The following is an 18,349-nucleotide window of genomic DNA, read 5'->3' as shown; positions in this document are numbered from 1 at the left end:
ATTAGTTAGTGCTGATGTTGTGCTAAAATTCTTTCGAAAACCAGATTGACAGGTTGGGACTATATTTTGCTGTTCTATAAATGACTCAATTTGTGAGTAGATATGCTTTTCAAATATTTTTGACATAGCAAAAAGTGTACTAATTGGTCTTATATCTTTAAGGGTTTTTGGATCGTTAGTTTTAGGTAGTGGTAAAATTTTTGCAGTTTTCCAGATTGTTGGATAAGTTGAAGTTAATATGCAAGAATTAATAACATTTACAATAGCATCCGCACAAAAGGGTAGACACAATTTTATATCCCTTATTGATAAAAGGTCCTCGCCAACAGCATTAGATTTTATTTTAGAAATAATTTTAAACAAATTTTCATGGGCAATTAATTTGAATTTTAAATTAATATGAGTAATTAGTTTGTTGTTTTTATAAAAGTCAATGAGATGATTTGGTACTGTATTAGGCTCATTATCTGTTTCTAAAAAAAATCATGTATATTAGTGGCGTTATTAAGAGTTTCCGGAATGTCTATTTGATTATTTTTAGATGTAAGATGAAGTTTTTTTGCTGTACTCCAAAAAGCCCTTCCATTACTCTTCGCAAAAGTATTAAAAAATGTATTTTTTTTCCTTAGCAATTGCATGTTTTGTGAAGTTTCGAAGCTGTCTGTAATACTGTAAATGTTGATCTAATTTTGTTCTTAAAAATTTTCTGTGGGCATTATCTCTTAATTTTATTAACTTTTTAACATTATCTGTTATCCAGGGTAAGTACCGTAAACTGGGGTGACTTCGGCCTGCCGAGGTGACTATGGCCATTTTGGGAAAGATGTTTAGATTTGTTACAACATTAAAACAATTACTTACAAAAATTTTCTAGTACTTAATTTCAAAAGAAAACATTCTAAAAAATATACTAACCATGAAAAAAAATTGTTACGTTTATACTTTTTTTCTGGCGGATGATGAAAGTTCAATGACCTTTTTGCCAATTTTTTTACCTCTAAAAACTTTGTCTCCAGAAGTCTTTCTTTTCTCTTTGGGGCCAAGTAAAAGGGTGAATAAGGATCGTTGGACACTTGTGACCTTAATTCAGTATGTTTTTTTCTTAAAAAAAGAATTACTTAGGTAATAGGGGGGTGCCATATTCACCCCTTAGATTTACAAACGTTTTGGGGTCAATATGGCCACCAGGCGACCTTGAAAATATTAGTAAATTATTACCGATGCGCTGCATTTAACGGGTTGCGTTTAGTTTGTTACTTGTTTGCCGGCTTGATAGACCGTTAAGAGTTGTTTGTTTACATTCGCAGATCACGATTAAAATAAAAAAGTGTTTTTTTCAATTTTAACCATTAATTAGGATATTATTAAATGTATAGGGCTTCATATCCATTTAATTATCAGCATATATTGAACCATATTGAGTGATTCAACATTTCGAGGTTAGGTTCATGTTTTTGATCAAATTTTTTTGTGTTTCGTTTTATAAAGACTTTAAAGATAATGGTGAATGTTATAATTTAATAGGCTATGCATAAAAGGTCTTTGGTGTTGACTAATAACAAATTTTTGTTTTTAGAAAATGCCAAGCACTTACAAAAGACCATTGGGCAGCCGGTCGTATCGAGATTATACTGATAACACTCTTCAGAAAGCGTTAGCCGAAATTACAAACAAGACTATAAGTCAACGAGAGGCATCAAAAAGGTATAAAATCCCTAGAAGCACTCTTCAGCTAAATTTAAAATTAGGCTTAGCGAAAAAAAGCAGACCGCTTTGTCTGCAGAAGAAGAGAAGGTAATAGTAGCCAATATTCTTAAGTTGTCCGAGTTTGGGTTTCCTGTTGATAAATTCGAGCTAAGAATGTTAGTGAAAAATTATTTGGATAGGAAAGGGGTGACACATTCGAAATTTAAAGAAAATTTGCCGGGTGCGGATTGGACCGAGCAATTTCTTAAAAGACACAAGGAATTGACTGTTAGGTTTGCCGCTAATAACAAAAATGTCAGAGCTGCAGTTTCTTTAGCAATACTTAATAATTAATTTAATCACTTTGAAAAGGAACTTGCAGATATTCCGCCACAAAATATTTTTAACTTTGACGAAAGTAACTTGGCCGATAACCCCGGGAAAAAGAAAGTTATCGCGAAGAAAGGGACAAAATACCCTGAGAGAATTATTCATTCTTCGAAAACATCCACATCAATAATGTTTTGTGGAAATGCGGCTGGGACCATTTTACCACCGTATGTGGTCTATCGTTCCACGAACCTATATGAGTCTTGGGTCCAAGGCGGACCACCAAATGCAAGATATAATCGAACAAAATCAGGGTGGTTCGATTCCTGCACGTTTGAAGACTGGTTCGAACATCTTTTACTTCCAGTTTTAAAAAAAGAAGAGGGCGCTAAAGTTGTTATAGGTGACAACTTATCATCTCACATAAATTCTCATGTATTGGAATTATGTGAAGAAAATAATGTTAGATTTGTTTGCCTTCCTCCCAACACAACTCACTTAACTCAGCCGTTAGATGTGGCATATTTTCGACCAAGGAAGTTAGCGTGGCGAAAAATTTTGGAGGAATATAAATATAAATACGGATGCGTTGTTAACAAATCCCATTTTCCAAGCCTCCTAAAACAGTTAATGGCCAATCTAAAGGAAACTGGCAAAGAGTCTTTAATATCTGGCTTTCGAAAATGCGGAATTTATCCATGTAATAGACAGCAAGTTATAGATAGACTCCCAAAAAAAGATGTGGACGCACTTAAGAACCAATCTTTGATAAGCGACTCTGTTTTATATTTATTGGAAAAACAAAGATTTGGCAAAGGATCTGCTGAACCCAAATCAAACAGAAAGAAGATTAATATAACTCCTGGTAAAAGCCTTCTGAACGTCCCATCACCTTTGGAGGATCCCATACCGTTGGAGCATCCAACACCTTTTAAGGAACCAACACTTTTGGAGGATGACGAGGAAGATGATATAAGTGATGTTCCCGAAAATAACAATATTGCCGAGCTAGAAGAAATGCCAGGAACCAGTAGGGAAGGGGCAGAAAAGTTGAAAGGTGTGAAATCTGCGAAGAGGCAAAAAAAAACCACAAAAAGGTCTACGAATTTTAATGAAGAAAGTGATGTTTCTTCTGGAGGCTACACTTCTTTATCTGAAGCAGAAGGGGAAAATTGGGCACATCTAAGTAGTGATGATGAGGCAGTTGAAGTGGGACAGCTACCGGTTGAAAATTAATCCAATAAAATGTATCAACGTGGGGAATTTGTCATAGTAAAATATGATCAAAAATATTATCGAGGAAAAATAATTTCCACCAATAAAAATGAAGCACAAATTTCCACGATGATTGAGTTCGGGCCAAAAGGTTGGAAGTGGCCGAAAAACGAAGACGTTCTATGGTACCCCAACATAGAAATAATGGAGAAAATTAAAGAACCCGTTTCTACCACTTCAAGGGCAATTTTTGTGGTTCCCGAAATGATGAAGTACAAAAATTGTGTTTTCTTCAAATAATTTTTAGTTCCTATTTGTTTACCTACCTACCTATTTATTACCTAGAGTATTATATTTTTAAGTTCCTTTTTGTTACCAAATATTTAGTTTTAGAATGTTATTTTTTAGTTATTTCTTTAAATAGGTACATACAATGGGTATTTGTAGGTTCTTACCTTGTTTTTATGAATAATCAAAAGGTTTATTAGTTTTGTTTCTGTTTTTTTCAATAAAAAGCTATAAAAATACGATTATTTTTATTTAAAGTAAAATAAAAAACACTAAAAAACATTTTTTTTACACTTTTTGTGGCCATAGTCACCCATTTTACGCCTTCAAACAAGCCTATCCGTGTTTTTAAGCGTGAGGCCATAGACACCCCCAAAATGCGGGGTGAATATGGCCACCATGTTTTTATTTTTTTTTTTATAGATTCGAATATATATATCATATTTGACTAATAGAAATTGAAAGTAGACATAGCCTTCAAGGTTTTTCCAATATTTATCATGGTAATTAGACGTTACTGGCAAAAGTTACACTCATTTGAAGTTGAAAAGTGGCTCATAGTAACCCCGGTTTACGGTAACACTTTTCAACAATTTTTTTAGTTTTTAAGGAAGCATGTTCATTTATTATTTGTATTAAAGTGGAATTTAAAATGGAAACTTTTTCATTTACATCGTTAGCCCTATACAATCGATCCCAAGATATTAACTTCCCTTGGTTTATAAATGTGTCAATGTTAATGCTATTGTAATCTCTAAAAGTAATAGTTTTAAACTTATTATGATTTTTTGATATCTTGAGAAGAGAATATATTAAATTGTGATCCGTAATACTTTGACAAGTAGCCAGGGATCCAGATTTTGTACAATTAATATTTTGACCTGTGATTATAAAATCAATGGTCAAAATATTAATTGTACAAAATCTGGATCCCTGGCTATTTGTCAAAGTATTACGGATCACATAAAATTAAATATGATTTCTCTGGAACCCGCAGCTCAAATTTAAAAAACAAAGCGCTATTGTAAATAAAATTAAATGCCCTTTCAAAAGATGTATCACAACACACCCCTTCTTGTTTGAAAAATAAGGGTAAATGTCACGCGACAATCAATCTATGATTTCACCAAATTTTAAAAAGAGATAATTTTTATAAATAATCTTAGATGATTTTTATTTTAAATTTTCCTTCCCATTTAAAGAATAAGGATGAATGTCGCCCCCGCTAAAGGGGTTGAAGTTGTGGGGTTAAAAATTTAAACATAAAATCGTTTTTCTAAAATCAAAAATCGATGGGTACGAGCGTTTTTGTTTTGTAAATCAAGAACCTCTAAAAACTAGCGCTAAAATTATTAAACAATGGTATTGTTTCAAAATCTTTGACAAGCCGTCATATTACGAAAACTCAAGTTAACAATTTCAAACTTGACAGTTGTAACTAGAATAAAAAGACTTTTAAAATAAGCTATCAATTGACCTCAGTCCTCACTAGCGTTGCCAGGTGTACGATAATTATCGTTTTTGTACGATACTTTTGCCCTTCGTACGATGTACGATACCGCATGCACGATAATATTAAAATGTACGATAATTTTGACTTAAATATCCCTTAAAACACATAATTATGAAAAAAAATATTTTTTAGTATGTAAAAATTTAAAGTAAAAATAAACAAATAATAGTGTCTATTTTTATTTCCTCATGTTTGCGTTTTAAAGGTTGGCACGACTGTTATGTTTTTCGGGGAATCTTCATCTTTTGTTTAGTTTGGATTTTATTTTATTATTGCGGTTAGTTTAGTGGTGTGGTGTTAGTGAATTCGAATTGTGAAAAGCACAAGCTTGTAAATTTCAATAAAAAAGGTAAAATAATGTCTTCATCAGACTGAAACTTCTGAATGCGGAGAAAAAAGAAAGATGATGTAGGACACCTGAATACAAAAAAATTCGAAGAGGTGAGAGCAAAAAAGGTAAACATAGAAGCCAGAAATACCGCAGAGAATGGGAAGCAAACGAGGAATTTAAAGGGTGGTTGTTTGGTTGTTTGGTTGTTTTCGGATAGCGGTAAGTTAATATTTGGTATAATATGCACATGTTGCACGAGTTGTTGTGTTTTTGTAGATAATGGAAAAGCAAGATGTCGTGCCTGCAATGTTGTATTTACGGCGGAAATTACGGTCACAAAAAATCATTCAAAATCGGCAAAACATTTGTTAAAAATCAAAGGAATGCCAACAACATCAGTCGCAAATTTATTTAAGAAAAAAGAGGTATGTACATCCGAAGAGAAGCAAATAAAACGGGCAGAAATAAAACTTACTGGTTTTTTAGCAGAGCACAATATTGCTTTTAACTGTGTTGATCATTTAACGGATATAATCAAAGAATGTTTCCCGGATTCTAAAATAGCAAAAGAGATGGATTTGCATCGAACTAAAGCAACTCAAGTAATGAAAAATATTATTGGTCGTTGCTTTGAGAGTGAGTTAACTACCATTTTACAATTAAATAAATTTAGTCTCATTATAGACAAGTCTACTGACATAGCTGCGATTAAAACCCTACGTGTCTGCGTGAGATTTTTTGATAAAAAAAATAAAAAAATTAATACTGTTTATTGGAAACTAATACAAATATTTTCTGAAGATAATCCAGATCAGGTCAATGAAGGTGCAACAGCTATGAGATTATTTTATGAAATTAAAAAAGCTTTAGTGTTAGACAAAATTCCATTAAAAAATATTATTGGATTCGCATCTGATGGCTGCAACAGTATGTTTGGGAAAAAAAACTCGGTATCGAGCAGATTAAAAAGCGAACTGCCCGGCATTATGGTGTAAAAATGTATCTGTCACTCTTTACATTTATATGCCAGCGAGGCTTGCAAAAACTTGCCTAGAAGGTGCGAAGATATGGCGAGAAACATTTATAACTATTTTAAGCATAGCTCAAAGCGACAAGCAATGTTTAAGGAATTCCAAGATTTTTGTCAAGTTGATCCACACCAAATTCTTCGCCCATCGCAAACAAGATGGCTTTCGCTTTTATCAGTTGTAAAGAGAATACTTGAGCAATGGGAACCTTTACGACTATTTTTCACGTCTAATTATGTTGAACATCGTTTGCTAGCTAGTGAAGAAATATATCAGGATTTAAATGATAAACATATCAAATTATTTTATATATTTTTGGACTGGATTTTGCCAAAATTTATAAATTTGAATAAGTATTTTCAAAGTGATAAAGTGGTAATAACATCACTACATGATAAAATGGTTAGCACCTATAAAGATCTTCTTCTCACATATATGAATCCCCAGTACATAAGGCAAAATTCATAAAAAATATTAATCCTAGTGATGAGAGTAAATTTGTAATTTACCAAAATATGTATCTTGGGGTAGACATTGCGCAAAATGTCAACAGCGTGGATGAGCCAACGAAAATTGACTTTTATGAAAGGTGCCGAAGATTTTTAATAACATCATGCTTAGAAATAAAAAAAAGATACGACTTTAATGATCCTATCCTAAGCAAGTTAGGTATGCTTAATAAAAATCAAATAAAATTGCACTGTAGCATATTTCCCTTAATAAAAGAGGTGCCACGTATTTGTGACCAAGATGATCTACAAAAGGCTCAAAAAATCGATGACCAATTGAGGTTGTTGCAAATTACGCCTAGTGAACATCTACCTGCAACAGAAGATTTAGATACCTTTTATTTCGAACTTGGAGAAATAAAAGATATTCAAGGAACTCACTTATTTCAAGAAATAAGTAAATTTGCGTTATCAGTTTTGTCACTGCCGCATTCTAGTGCAAACTGTGAAAGACAATTTTCCAAAATTAATTTAGTTAAAACTAAAAGTCGAAATCGTTTAGTTACGACAATTAATGGTATTATGCACTCATCACAACATGTTAAAAATGTTGATAAAGGTTGCATTGGTTTAGAACCAAGTAATGACATGATAGGCTCAATGACTTCATACAAACTTTATGGTTGTAACAAAAAACCAACTAATATAGACTTGGAATACTTGGATCCTGATGACGATATTATTTTTGACGAAGCATAGTTATATAGGTGTTATAATTTAATGTTTCAATAAATTTTGAAACAGATAAGGCTTAAGTAGGTTGAAAGATGTACTACGTACCTACATTTTTGTTTTCTTTTTCGCTTGTATCTATACCTGTTTTGTTTTTGAAGGATTCTATTTATTTTCAATATATTATTATTCGTGTATATTTTGCGTTTTTTTACAAGTTTTGAATAATTGGGCGCTTCATAAAAAAATCGCACTAAAAATTCCTACTGACTCCATCCTGTATACTCACGCCATCTATCGTACGATAATTTACGATAATTTCGGTTCACCCAGACAATAATTTTTGTTGGGCCATCTGGCAACACTGGTCCTCACGCCTATTTAGGATTTTGAGAGGGTGGTTGCAACCCCTACCAAGGGGTTGAAAATATTTTTAAAATTTTCTCCCTAAAATCGAAAATCGACGGGTCCGAGCATTTTTTAATTTTATTTAAAAAAGGGCCCCAAACCTTACTGGACCGTTTTTGATGGGCCACCCTGTATATATCACGATAGTTTAAGCGTAACAAAAAATTGTTCGGCGACGATGTTACGAAAAGAAGTTTTGTGTTATGTACGCGCCTTAATTGGAATTCCCAAAGCATTTCACGAGGCGCGGACTAAGACTAATATGTAAAATGAGGAAGTGTATTGTGCTGCGTTCTCGAATTTAGCAGCTGACTTCGTAACTTCATAGGTTATTGGATATGACACTGGACTAAGTCCGAATTTAAAAATACATTTATACATTTATAGTGATTATAAATTTGTTATCCCTGACTAGACTCTATCTACATATTCTATGTATATATACGAAGGAGTTCTGAACTAATTACTGCTATACATAAAAGCGAGTATCTGAGAGTCTACCTAGGAATAGATATCAAATTAGGTATTATAAACTTCCTCATTACCTATAAGTAAACTTACCTTTACAGGATTTTATTGTTTCTTTAGGACAACAAGCTCATAGCAGCCTTGACTTTACACTTCACAGTAATCACAGTCACATATTACTCATAATGTCATTGTAATGTCCATAATTTGGTTTGTCCCCTAATAATCAAACCCTTGGATATGGTAAATACAAACACAAACATTGCACATAACCTCACTAAACATTTTTTGATTCTGTCTTGATTTTTGCATTCACAAATACCTTATTTAAGTATTTATTGTTTTCTTTCCCTGCTATTCCTGTTATTTATAATACTAGGTTCTAATTCTGTCATCATCTGTGTCCTCGGTTTTTAGGTAATCAAAGATAAAACAAATCAGATATGGATAGTTTTAAAAAATATGCAGCATTGTCAGCGCTATGCAAAGAGATAACCAACAATCCTCTCAATTTAACTCTGCTGGAGCAGTTGAAGGAAATTGTCTTGGAAAGCCCAAATTCCTTTGTTCAAGCTGCACAGAAAATGTTAGTTGTTACCTTTTTCCCTTATCTAAAAAGTGGCCAAAGGTATGTAGTAGATTTATTGGTACTGAATATTGTATTTTGATTCGCTTGCTTCATGTTTAAATAATATTTAGATAGAATTAACATTTTCATACATGGTATATTATATAGAGAAATAGTCATATACAGACTTAATAATAATAATAATAATAATAATTTCTTTATTGCTTTCAAGATCTAATTTAAATAGACAATAGCAACGTCACAAAACGAACAAAATTAAAATTTGATAACATCTACACAGTACATACTGCTAATAAAAATAGTAAGAACAAAAAGATAATGTTGGACATAATATTGGGTGCATTACCTTACCACATATATCTCAAGTATGATACATTATGAAAATAAATAAATTAATAAACAAACCCTTAATAGTAATCATAATACACATTTAAAATTGTAAATCGAAACTATAGATACACTTGCCCAACAGATACGTTGCAGTGTCTTTCCTAAACTTCATGATATTTTTCTCTTGCCTTAGGGCGAGAGGTAATCTATTATGTTTTAATAGCAGCAAAGGCAGGAGATCTTTGAAAAAAGGCAGAGTGATGAGTTGGGACACTCAGTTCAGCTCTCCCCCTTGTCACAATAGACATACCCTCAGCATAATGATCTTCATTAGTTTGAAAAAGATGCAGGTGTTTCTTTGCAAAAATAGCTAACATAAGAATGTACAGAGCTGGAACAGTGAGTAGACCAAACTTAGTAAAATAAGTCCTACAAGACGTTTGTGGTGTGAGTCTGAGCATGCATCTTATGATCCGTTTTTGTGCTATAAAGACTGACACGGCGTCAGTTGAAGATCCCCAAAACATCACACTATAAGTGATTAGAGATTGGACCGATGCATAGTAAATTTGCTTCAGACAATTTAGGGAAAGCTCTTCTCGTAGACGCCTTATTAACGCGCAGAAACTATTTAGTTTTTTGCCAAGAGTGTCTATGTGTGGGACCCATGTGAGACAGGAGTCAATTTGTATACCAAGGAATTTTAAGGAAGCTACCTCTTGAAGAGACTTTTTTTCAAACTTTACAAGTAGGGAATTTTGAGATAAAGTTTTGGAGAATGTCACTAGCCCGGTTTTATCAGCATTTAGCTTCAGAGCATGATTGTCACACCACTCCTGCATCCTCTCTACCACCTGAGAAGCTCTGACAGATAGTTCTTCAATCAGATGTTCTGACAAGATTATGGAAGTGTCATCAGCATATTGGTTGATAAAACACCCTGGAAAACACTCACTGAGACCATTTACATATAATATGAATAGTACTGGGCCTAGGATTGAACCCTGAGTTCATATGTACCATTACCAGAGCCAAGGCAAACTGTTTGTTCCCTCTGATCTAAATAAGAGGCTATAAGTCTGGCACAGTTTCCCCTCAGTCCACAATTTTCAAGGATTGACAGCAGTAGACCATGGTTGATTGTGTCGAATGCTTTCGATAAATCGAAAAAGAGTCCGGCAACTTTTTCTTTTTTGTCAACATTTTCAATCACAAAGGATATAAGCTTGTAAACTGCCAACTGGGTTGAATGATTGGGCCTAAAACCAAACTGGCTATCTGAAAGAATAGTTTGCCTTTTTAAAAAGTTCATAATACGGATATAAATGACTCGCTCAAAGATTTTTGATATTGAAGAAAGGAGAGATATTGGTCGATAGTTTTCTACATCCTGCTCATCACCCTTATTTTTAAAAATTGGAGAACTTTCGCCTTTTTTAGTTTAGATGGAAAGATTCCCATGTGCAGACAGGCATTTATTATGTGAGCTAGAGGCACATCTATATGGTGACTAACTTTTTTGAGTATGTTTATTGGTATTTCATCAAGACCAGCAGAGTATTTATTTGGCAAGGCTGATAGAATATGCTGAACTTCCTTTGAATCTGTGGGAAAGAGGAAAATAGTGGGGATGTGGCTTCCTTTAGGCAATTGACCAGAAATTGAAGGAGTAAGAGATGAAGCATTAAATTTCTTCAAAAATATGTTGGCTATCTCATCCAAATTTTCAATAATTTCATTATTGCTAGAATTTAGGGTGACAGGTTTAAATGACTTTGACTTATTTGAGCATTGATTGAAAATAGTCCAAGCAGTTTTAGTTTTGTTATTTGAACAGATAATCTTGTTTTCATTTAAAGAAGTTTTATAGTTAGAAATAAATTTTTTATTTTCTTTTTTATATTGATTATAAACTGCCTCACTATTTGTTTCCTTGTACCATACATACAGATCTTTAATATGACTAGAATAATTTTTAATTTCAGAGTTTACCCATTTTTTATCAGGATCCTTTATTCTGTGGCTACTTAGAGGAAATGTTACATTAAAATAGTAATAGAAAATATTATAAAAGCAATCATATTTTAGATCGACTTCAGTGCAGTTATATACATCTTCCCAGGATTCATGTGTTAAAAGATCATTAAACTTCTTAATGTTGTTTTCTGTGTATGAACGTTTAATTATATAATTATATTTAAATATATAATATACAAATGGTATCAAGTTAATAAAAGCAAGACAAAACTATTTAGTGTTGGGCTATAGTGACCTTTAACCCTCTGTTGGTAAGGTTTGTAATTGTCACAAGATCGGTAAGCTGGGGTATAGCATACCCCAATAAAAAAACAAATATGTTTCAAATAGAAACTAAACATTTTTGAAATATTATCAATAAATAATGTTTTTGTATTGGTCTGAAAGTAAATAAAAATAAAACACATGACAAATAACCAACCAAAAAAAAAATTAAAAGTTTATTTTCAAAAGACCTACATTTTTACAAAAATTTTAAACAAGACGCAACCAGGTATTAAAAATATATTATTATTTTGAAAATATTTACTTAAAAATTAATTTTTGATTAAGTATAAACTTCAAATAACTAAAGAAAAATATAAACTAATACATGGCTTTATGTTTTATGTACTATCTATAGAGCTACAGTTGTCGCATGTTTGCGCTGCATGACTCAGGCAAACAAATTTATTACAGGCCCTACAAGTGTAAAAAGATTTGCTATCTTTATTTCTTGGACATATACATGGTGTTTGGTGGAGGGTTAGCCAAACTTGGTGGGCATATAGATAGGCTCAGATAGAAGATATTTTCTTAATAAACTTGTGTTCTAAAAGTCTCGGGTTTTTTTATATCATTGATTTTGTGTTATTTTCAGGATTTTCAAAAAATTATGCCTTTTGACTTCTTTAAATTTTTTCAGCATATTTTTCACGTTTTTTTTTACATTTGTATTTAGTCTGTAATGTATCCTGACTCTAAAAAAATCAATATCAAGTACAAATAATACCAAAATAATTCGTTTTGAGCTCAAAAAGTTAATACAAGTAGCAAAAAAAGTTATGAAAGGTAGCTTTAACTTGATGCAAAAAAAAAAAACTAAAATCTATCAAGATGTTCAGGTAGTTTTAAAAACATCTATAGTTAATACTCTTTTCAATGATATACGATGTGTAACACAAAGCCGACTAACTTGCCACAATTCATGACTTTAAAGTAAAAAAAAAATATTTTTTAAATTTTATGTTATATTTTTTTTTTTGTAAATCCTTTATTCAGAAATCAAAACAATTAACAAGTTATAATAGGTAACAATATACAGTAAACTATAATATAAAATCCGAATTAAGGTAATCTCCATAGCAATACTTATAGTATTGGTACCGGAGATGACCATAATTTCAATCAAAAATAAAAATAACAAAACATATACTCTCTTAAGCTTAAAAAAAACAAAAAAAAACAAAAAAAAACCCTATCCTAATGTTTAATATTTAAATGTTTAAAAATAGTTATACATAGTCCCAATTAACAAGGAATAATTTTAATCTTTTTACAAACAAATTGTACGATTTTAAATTCTTTAGTTCTGATGGCAATCTGTTATAAACCTGTGTAGCTGCAGCCAGTGGGCTTTTCAGTGCCTTATCTGTTCTAGCATTGTCCACATATATTTGAACAATTCCTCAAATTATGGTTATGAATTTCATTAACATACTTTATTTCTGTATTGGATTTATATTTAAGATTTATTATCTTATATATTAATTTACATTGTTCCAAATTTAATAAATATACTATTGGTTGAACAGATAAGGATTGATAAAGGATCTTTGTTGGCGTCAAATAATCAATATTAAATAAAATTTTTAAGGTTTTTCTTTGCAGAGTTTCTATTTTAATCAAATTTGTGTTATAACATGTTCCCCATACTGGTATTTGATATCTGACCACTGAAAGAAAGAACGCATAATAAATTTTATACCTAGCATTGTCAGTTAAGAAATATTTACATTTATTAAGTGCTCCGATCAGTGATATTATTTTGCTATTAATGTGTTTAATATGTTCATTCCAACTTAGTTGCTCATCCAAAAAGAGTCCTAAATATTTTATGCTATCAACTTTTTATAAACTTTCATTATTAATTTTTATATCTATATCTGTTATTACTTTATTTTTTTGTTTAAACAATATATATTTTGTTTTGTTTGTATTAATTTTTAGGTTATTTTGTAGCAACCACTCATGATAAATTTTTAAATCATTATTGGCCAAATTTGCGGTTTCTTCTGATGTTTTTCCAGTATAAAGAAGCACTGTGCCATCTGCGAAAGTATAATACTGTCCATTTAAACCCACTAGGCGCAAGCTTAGAACAAACAATGTATAGAGCAGCGGCCCCAAAACCGAGCCCTGGGGCACTCCACAATTGTTTATTGCTATGTCACTTTTGCAAGTATCTACACATACATATTGCTTTCTATTTTCTAGATATGTTCTAATTAAATTAAGCACAGTACTCCTAAATCCCATTTGTTCAAGCTTACTAATTAATATGTTATGACTAACAACATCAAATGCCTTCCGAAGATCGATAAAAATCGCAATTACCATATTTTCTTGATCTAGTTTTTGTGAAATGAAATTGGTTAGGTCAAAAGTAGCACTAAGTGTACTACTGTTAGCTAGAAATCCATACTGAAACAAATCATACTTTACAAATCTTTCAATAAAAGAGAGCATTCTTTTTTTTATTAGTTTTTCTATTATTTTTGAAAATATGCTAAGTAATGAAATAGGTCTATAGTTATTTTTTGAAGATTTTTGCCCCGACTTATAAATTGGATAAATTTTGGAAATTTTCAACTCTTCAGGAAATTCACCAGTAATAAAAACTTGATTTATTAGTTTAGCCAATATGGGAATTATGTGCTCTTTAACACTAACCAGATCATGCACTGAGACATTGTCATGCCCAGGAGAAGCATTTCTTTTAAGGTGCAACAACGTATCATTAATTTCATTTTCATTTGTTGGACTTAAAAATAGACTTTGATTATTTACTATTTCGTTAAACACAATATTTCCATTGACATTATTTTTTTCCGTTTCAACTTCCTTAACTATTTCTAAGCCTATTTGAGAAAAATACACATTCAACGAATTTGCAATTTCTACACGGTCTGTAATTAAATTTCCATCAATTTCCAGTTCAGATATAGCTTCTTTATTTGGAGTATTTTTTATAAATGAGTTTATAATTTTCCATTGCTTTATTGAATTATTACCTGCTTCTAACCATTTATTTTTAAAATACATATTTTTTAAAGTTTTAATCTTGTTGTTTACTGAATTTTTAAGTTTTTGAAAGGTTTGTTTAAGATTTATGTTATTAGAATCCTTTTTGTAAGCCATATAAGCTTTATCTCTTATCTTAATCAATTGCAAAAGTTCGGGAGTAACCCAATTATTATTTTCATGGCATTTAATCGTTTTAGTGTACTGAGCAGCAGTTTTTGATTTATCAATAAGGTTAATTAAGTCTGAAAATGAATTTATTGTATAATCTTGATTATCAAAATTACTAATAAAATTAGTTTTATATTTCTCATTGTTAACTCCTTTATGTTGAATGTGAATCTTTATATTATTCTGTTTTATTTTAATTTTTACATTAATTGATAATTTTCTATGATCTGAGAGAAGATTATCATGTACCCTAACATTACATCTAATATTTATTTCAAAATTACAAATTTTGTTGAAACTGCGCTCCCCTGGCTCTTATACATGCCCTACATGGCCGTCGCATTTCTACTGTCGTAAGGCGAAGTCGCATCTCTTCTCTGACGGTTAGAAAAGCGGATTGATTTTTTGAATTAAGTGGTCCAGATTGTCAATTTCCACCTCGTACACGAGTTCTTTCGCACGTCCTCATACGTAAAAATCGAGAGGGGTTAAATCAGGGGACCGTGGAGGTCATGCGATGGGACCTGCTCTTCCGATCTACGAATTGGGAAAAGTATTGTCCAGAAATTCTCTAACGGCGACCCGATAGTGTGCAGGACACCCGTCATTCTAGAAGACGATTGGCCCGTCTTCATTAAATAGGGGTATATCAGCCAATAATTGTGGGAGATCATTTTGTAAAAAATGTAAGTAATGGTCCCCGTTGAGGTTTCTCAGCAAGTAGTGTGGACCGATAAGGTGTCTCCCAATCACACCTGCCCAAACATTAACACTGAATCTTGTTTGGAAAGACTTGGCTCTGGTCAAATGCGGATTTACGTTTTTGTTTTCCCAATAATATAAATTATGTTGGTTAAATATCCCCGCACGTGTAAATGTTGATTCATCTGTCTATAAGATGCTTTTTAAAAAGTGTCCATTTTCAACGTCTGCGTGAAGCAAAAAGCGGCAAAATTGTATCCGTCGCTCATAGTCGGCTTGTAGAAGACCTAGAATAGAGTATCACGATGCCAGTAAAAATTGCGGAATTAAGTTGTTGATGTAGTATGAAATTACCTTGCACTGGGGTGTAATGGAAAGAATGCCTTCCTTCTGCCTTGACAACTGATCATGCTTTCCATGTAGAAATGTTCAGATCTGTAGCTACTTTCCTTGTACTAGTGGTGGGATCCTCATCGAATGCGCGAATTACGTTTTCATCTACAGCAACATCATACTGCCTCCAATTGATCCTCGGTTCTTGAAAATTTAGATTGCCTGTTTCCCTTAATCGACGAAAAGTGTTAGCAAAAGTGTTGTGATAGGCACACGCCTATTGGGGTATTGCTCCTCATAAATTCTTTGTGCTTCTCGCGTATTACCATTTGCTCTTCCATAAGCAAAGACAATATCGGCGTATTCTTCGGTAGTGTATGCAGCCATTGTGGCGATAATGATAAGAAAATAAGGAAAGTCACAAAAACAATATAAAAACTCAATTAACAGCAACAATAACAACAGTATTAACAATAACAATAACAACTACAGAAACGATACAATACTAAATTAACGACTTGGGTACGTAAGAAAGCTAAAAAGTTACACCACAACAAATGACAAATGTCAAATGACAACAACAATCCCATAGCATGTTCCACGATCTCCTCATTTGACCATTCAAAGAATCGATGCCGCTTTTCAAACTATCAGAAAAGAGATGCGGCTTCGTCTTACGACAGTGGAAATGCGACGGCGACGTAGGGCATGTATTAGAGCCAGGGGATGCGCTCCCCTGGTTTTAATAAAATTTGTAATTTTGAAATAAATACATAAAATTAAAAAAATGTATTTTTTTACTTTATTGTCCTTTAAAGTCATGAATTGTGGCAAGTTAGTCGGCTTTGTGTTACACATCGTATATCATTGAAAAGAGTATTAACTGGAGATGTTTTTAAAACTACCTGAACATCTTGATAGATTTTAGTAATTTTTTTGCGTCAAGTTAAAGTTACCTTTCATAACTTTTTTTGCTACTTGTATTAACTTTCTGAGCTCAAAACGAATTATTTTGGTATTATTTGTACTTGATATTGATTTTTTTAGAGTCAGGATACATTAAAGACTAAATACAAATGTAAAAAAAAACGTGAAAAAACATATGCTGAAAAAATTTAAAGATGTCAAAAGGCATAATTTTTTGAAAATCCTGAAAATAACAGAAAATCAATGATATAAAAAAACCCGAGACTTTTAGAACACAAGTTTATTAAGAAAATATCTTCTATCTGAGCCTATCTATATGCCCACCAAGTTTGGCTAACCCTCCGCCAAACACCCTGTATAACACCTTCTGGAAAATCTTTGCCTTTTTGTGTCTTCTTCAACTGTTGTTGGGACAATTTCCCCCTGTATATCGGAAATCTTACGTCGCACTGCTAGACTTATTCGCGGATTTTGTAGTCTAGCCATTTGGAACGGTTTTACTAAACTCAAAGATAAATCTTTTAGAAAAAAGCGCCGTTTTAGATTTTCATTCGTATTGCAATTAAAAATTCCAAAAGCGTTTATAGCAGCTGAGTTTAGGTAAGGAAAAGAATAGAGTTAGTGGCCACCTGCGGCTATTCCTTGATACACTATAAGTGGCAGGCAATTGATCTACCATATCTACTTCTCCTTTTGTCATGTTGTAAAACATTATTATTTCTGGTTTATTTTGGTCCCTAGAATCGGGATCAATTGTGTTGTCATGATGGAGAGTTGATAAAAGAAGAACATTTCTATTTTTTTTGGAATATAAGAGACCAATGTTACATCTGATTGAAATGCAAATTTGGAACTTCTTTCTTCTCACTTTGTTGTGAGTAATTCGCTAGAAATTCCTCTTTTATTTTTTCTCAGCGTCCCTATTGAAGTAAGTTTATATTCTTTTAGTAACTTTTTTACCAAGTCATAACTTGTAAACCAATTATCAAAAGTTATGTTTCCCCTAATTGGTTCTACCAATCGCAGAACTATGTCAGCCGGTTTGTGGCTAAGGGCGTACGGACCTTCGGACTGCTGGCCTACATATGCTTCTAAGTTTAGTACATAAAATGTTTTTGAGTCTACAAGTGCAAATACCTTGAGGCCATATTTAGCTGGCTTGTTTGGTATGTACTGCCGAAATCCGCCGCACCTACCGCGAAAAGACTCAAGTTTTTCGTCTATTGTTAAATATTCCGAAGGTACATAAGCTGCTTGAGAGTTTTCCACAAACTGATCAAATATTGCCTGTATTGGAGCTAGTTTATCAATTTTAAGTCTTTCTTCCCGAGAATCTTTATTGTCGAACCTCAGGCAGCTTAGTAGGAACCTAAAACGCTTTAGGGGCATCGTTGCTCTAAACATGTCTATACCGGATCCATCGCTAGCCCAAAGCTCATCTAAATTTAACCTACTAGCCCTAAAACGACCACACATATCCAATAAGTGCTTTCATTTCTAAAGCTGTTGTTTGTTGTACGATCGATTTGT

At 32.4% G+C, this 18,349-nt stretch overlaps 2 protein-coding genes across 4 annotated transcripts in view; one reads left to right on the top strand and one right to left on the bottom strand.

Moving 5' to 3' along the window:
* The window catches only part of LOC126734717 (rootletin), a 439,794-nt gene extending 431,109 nt beyond the window's left edge, over positions 1-8,685 (bottom strand). Inside the window, exon 1 of the mRNA XM_050438438.1 lies at positions 8,542-8,685. The gene's annotated coding sequence lies outside the window, so the exon portion shown is untranslated. The remainder of the gene's footprint in view (positions 1-8,541) is intronic.
* Positions 8,323-18,349, top strand: part of LOC126734719 (TELO2-interacting protein 1 homolog) — a 161,724-nt gene continuing 151,697 nt past the window's right edge. Inside the window, exons 1-3 of one of the 3 annotated variants that reach the window (XM_050438444.1) lie at positions 8,323-8,503; positions 8,569-8,691; positions 8,866-9,076. In XM_050438444.1, coding sequence (XP_050294401.1) covers positions 8,892-9,076 — 185 coding nt within the window. In that variant the 5' untranslated portion in view covers positions 8,323-8,503; positions 8,569-8,691; positions 8,866-8,891. Of the gene's footprint in view, positions 8,504-8,568; positions 8,692-8,714; positions 9,077-18,349 lie in introns of those variants that run through there. The other 2 variants (XM_050438442.1, XM_050438441.1) reach the window with 2 other exon arrangements.

This window comes from Anthonomus grandis, chromosome 3, assembly GCF_022605725.1.
Source record: "Anthonomus grandis grandis chromosome 3, icAntGran1.3, whole genome shotgun sequence".
Taxonomy (NCBI): domain Eukaryota; kingdom Metazoa; phylum Arthropoda; class Insecta; order Coleoptera; family Curculionidae; genus Anthonomus; species Anthonomus grandis.
This window is presented reverse-complemented; position numbering and strand designations above follow the sequence as displayed.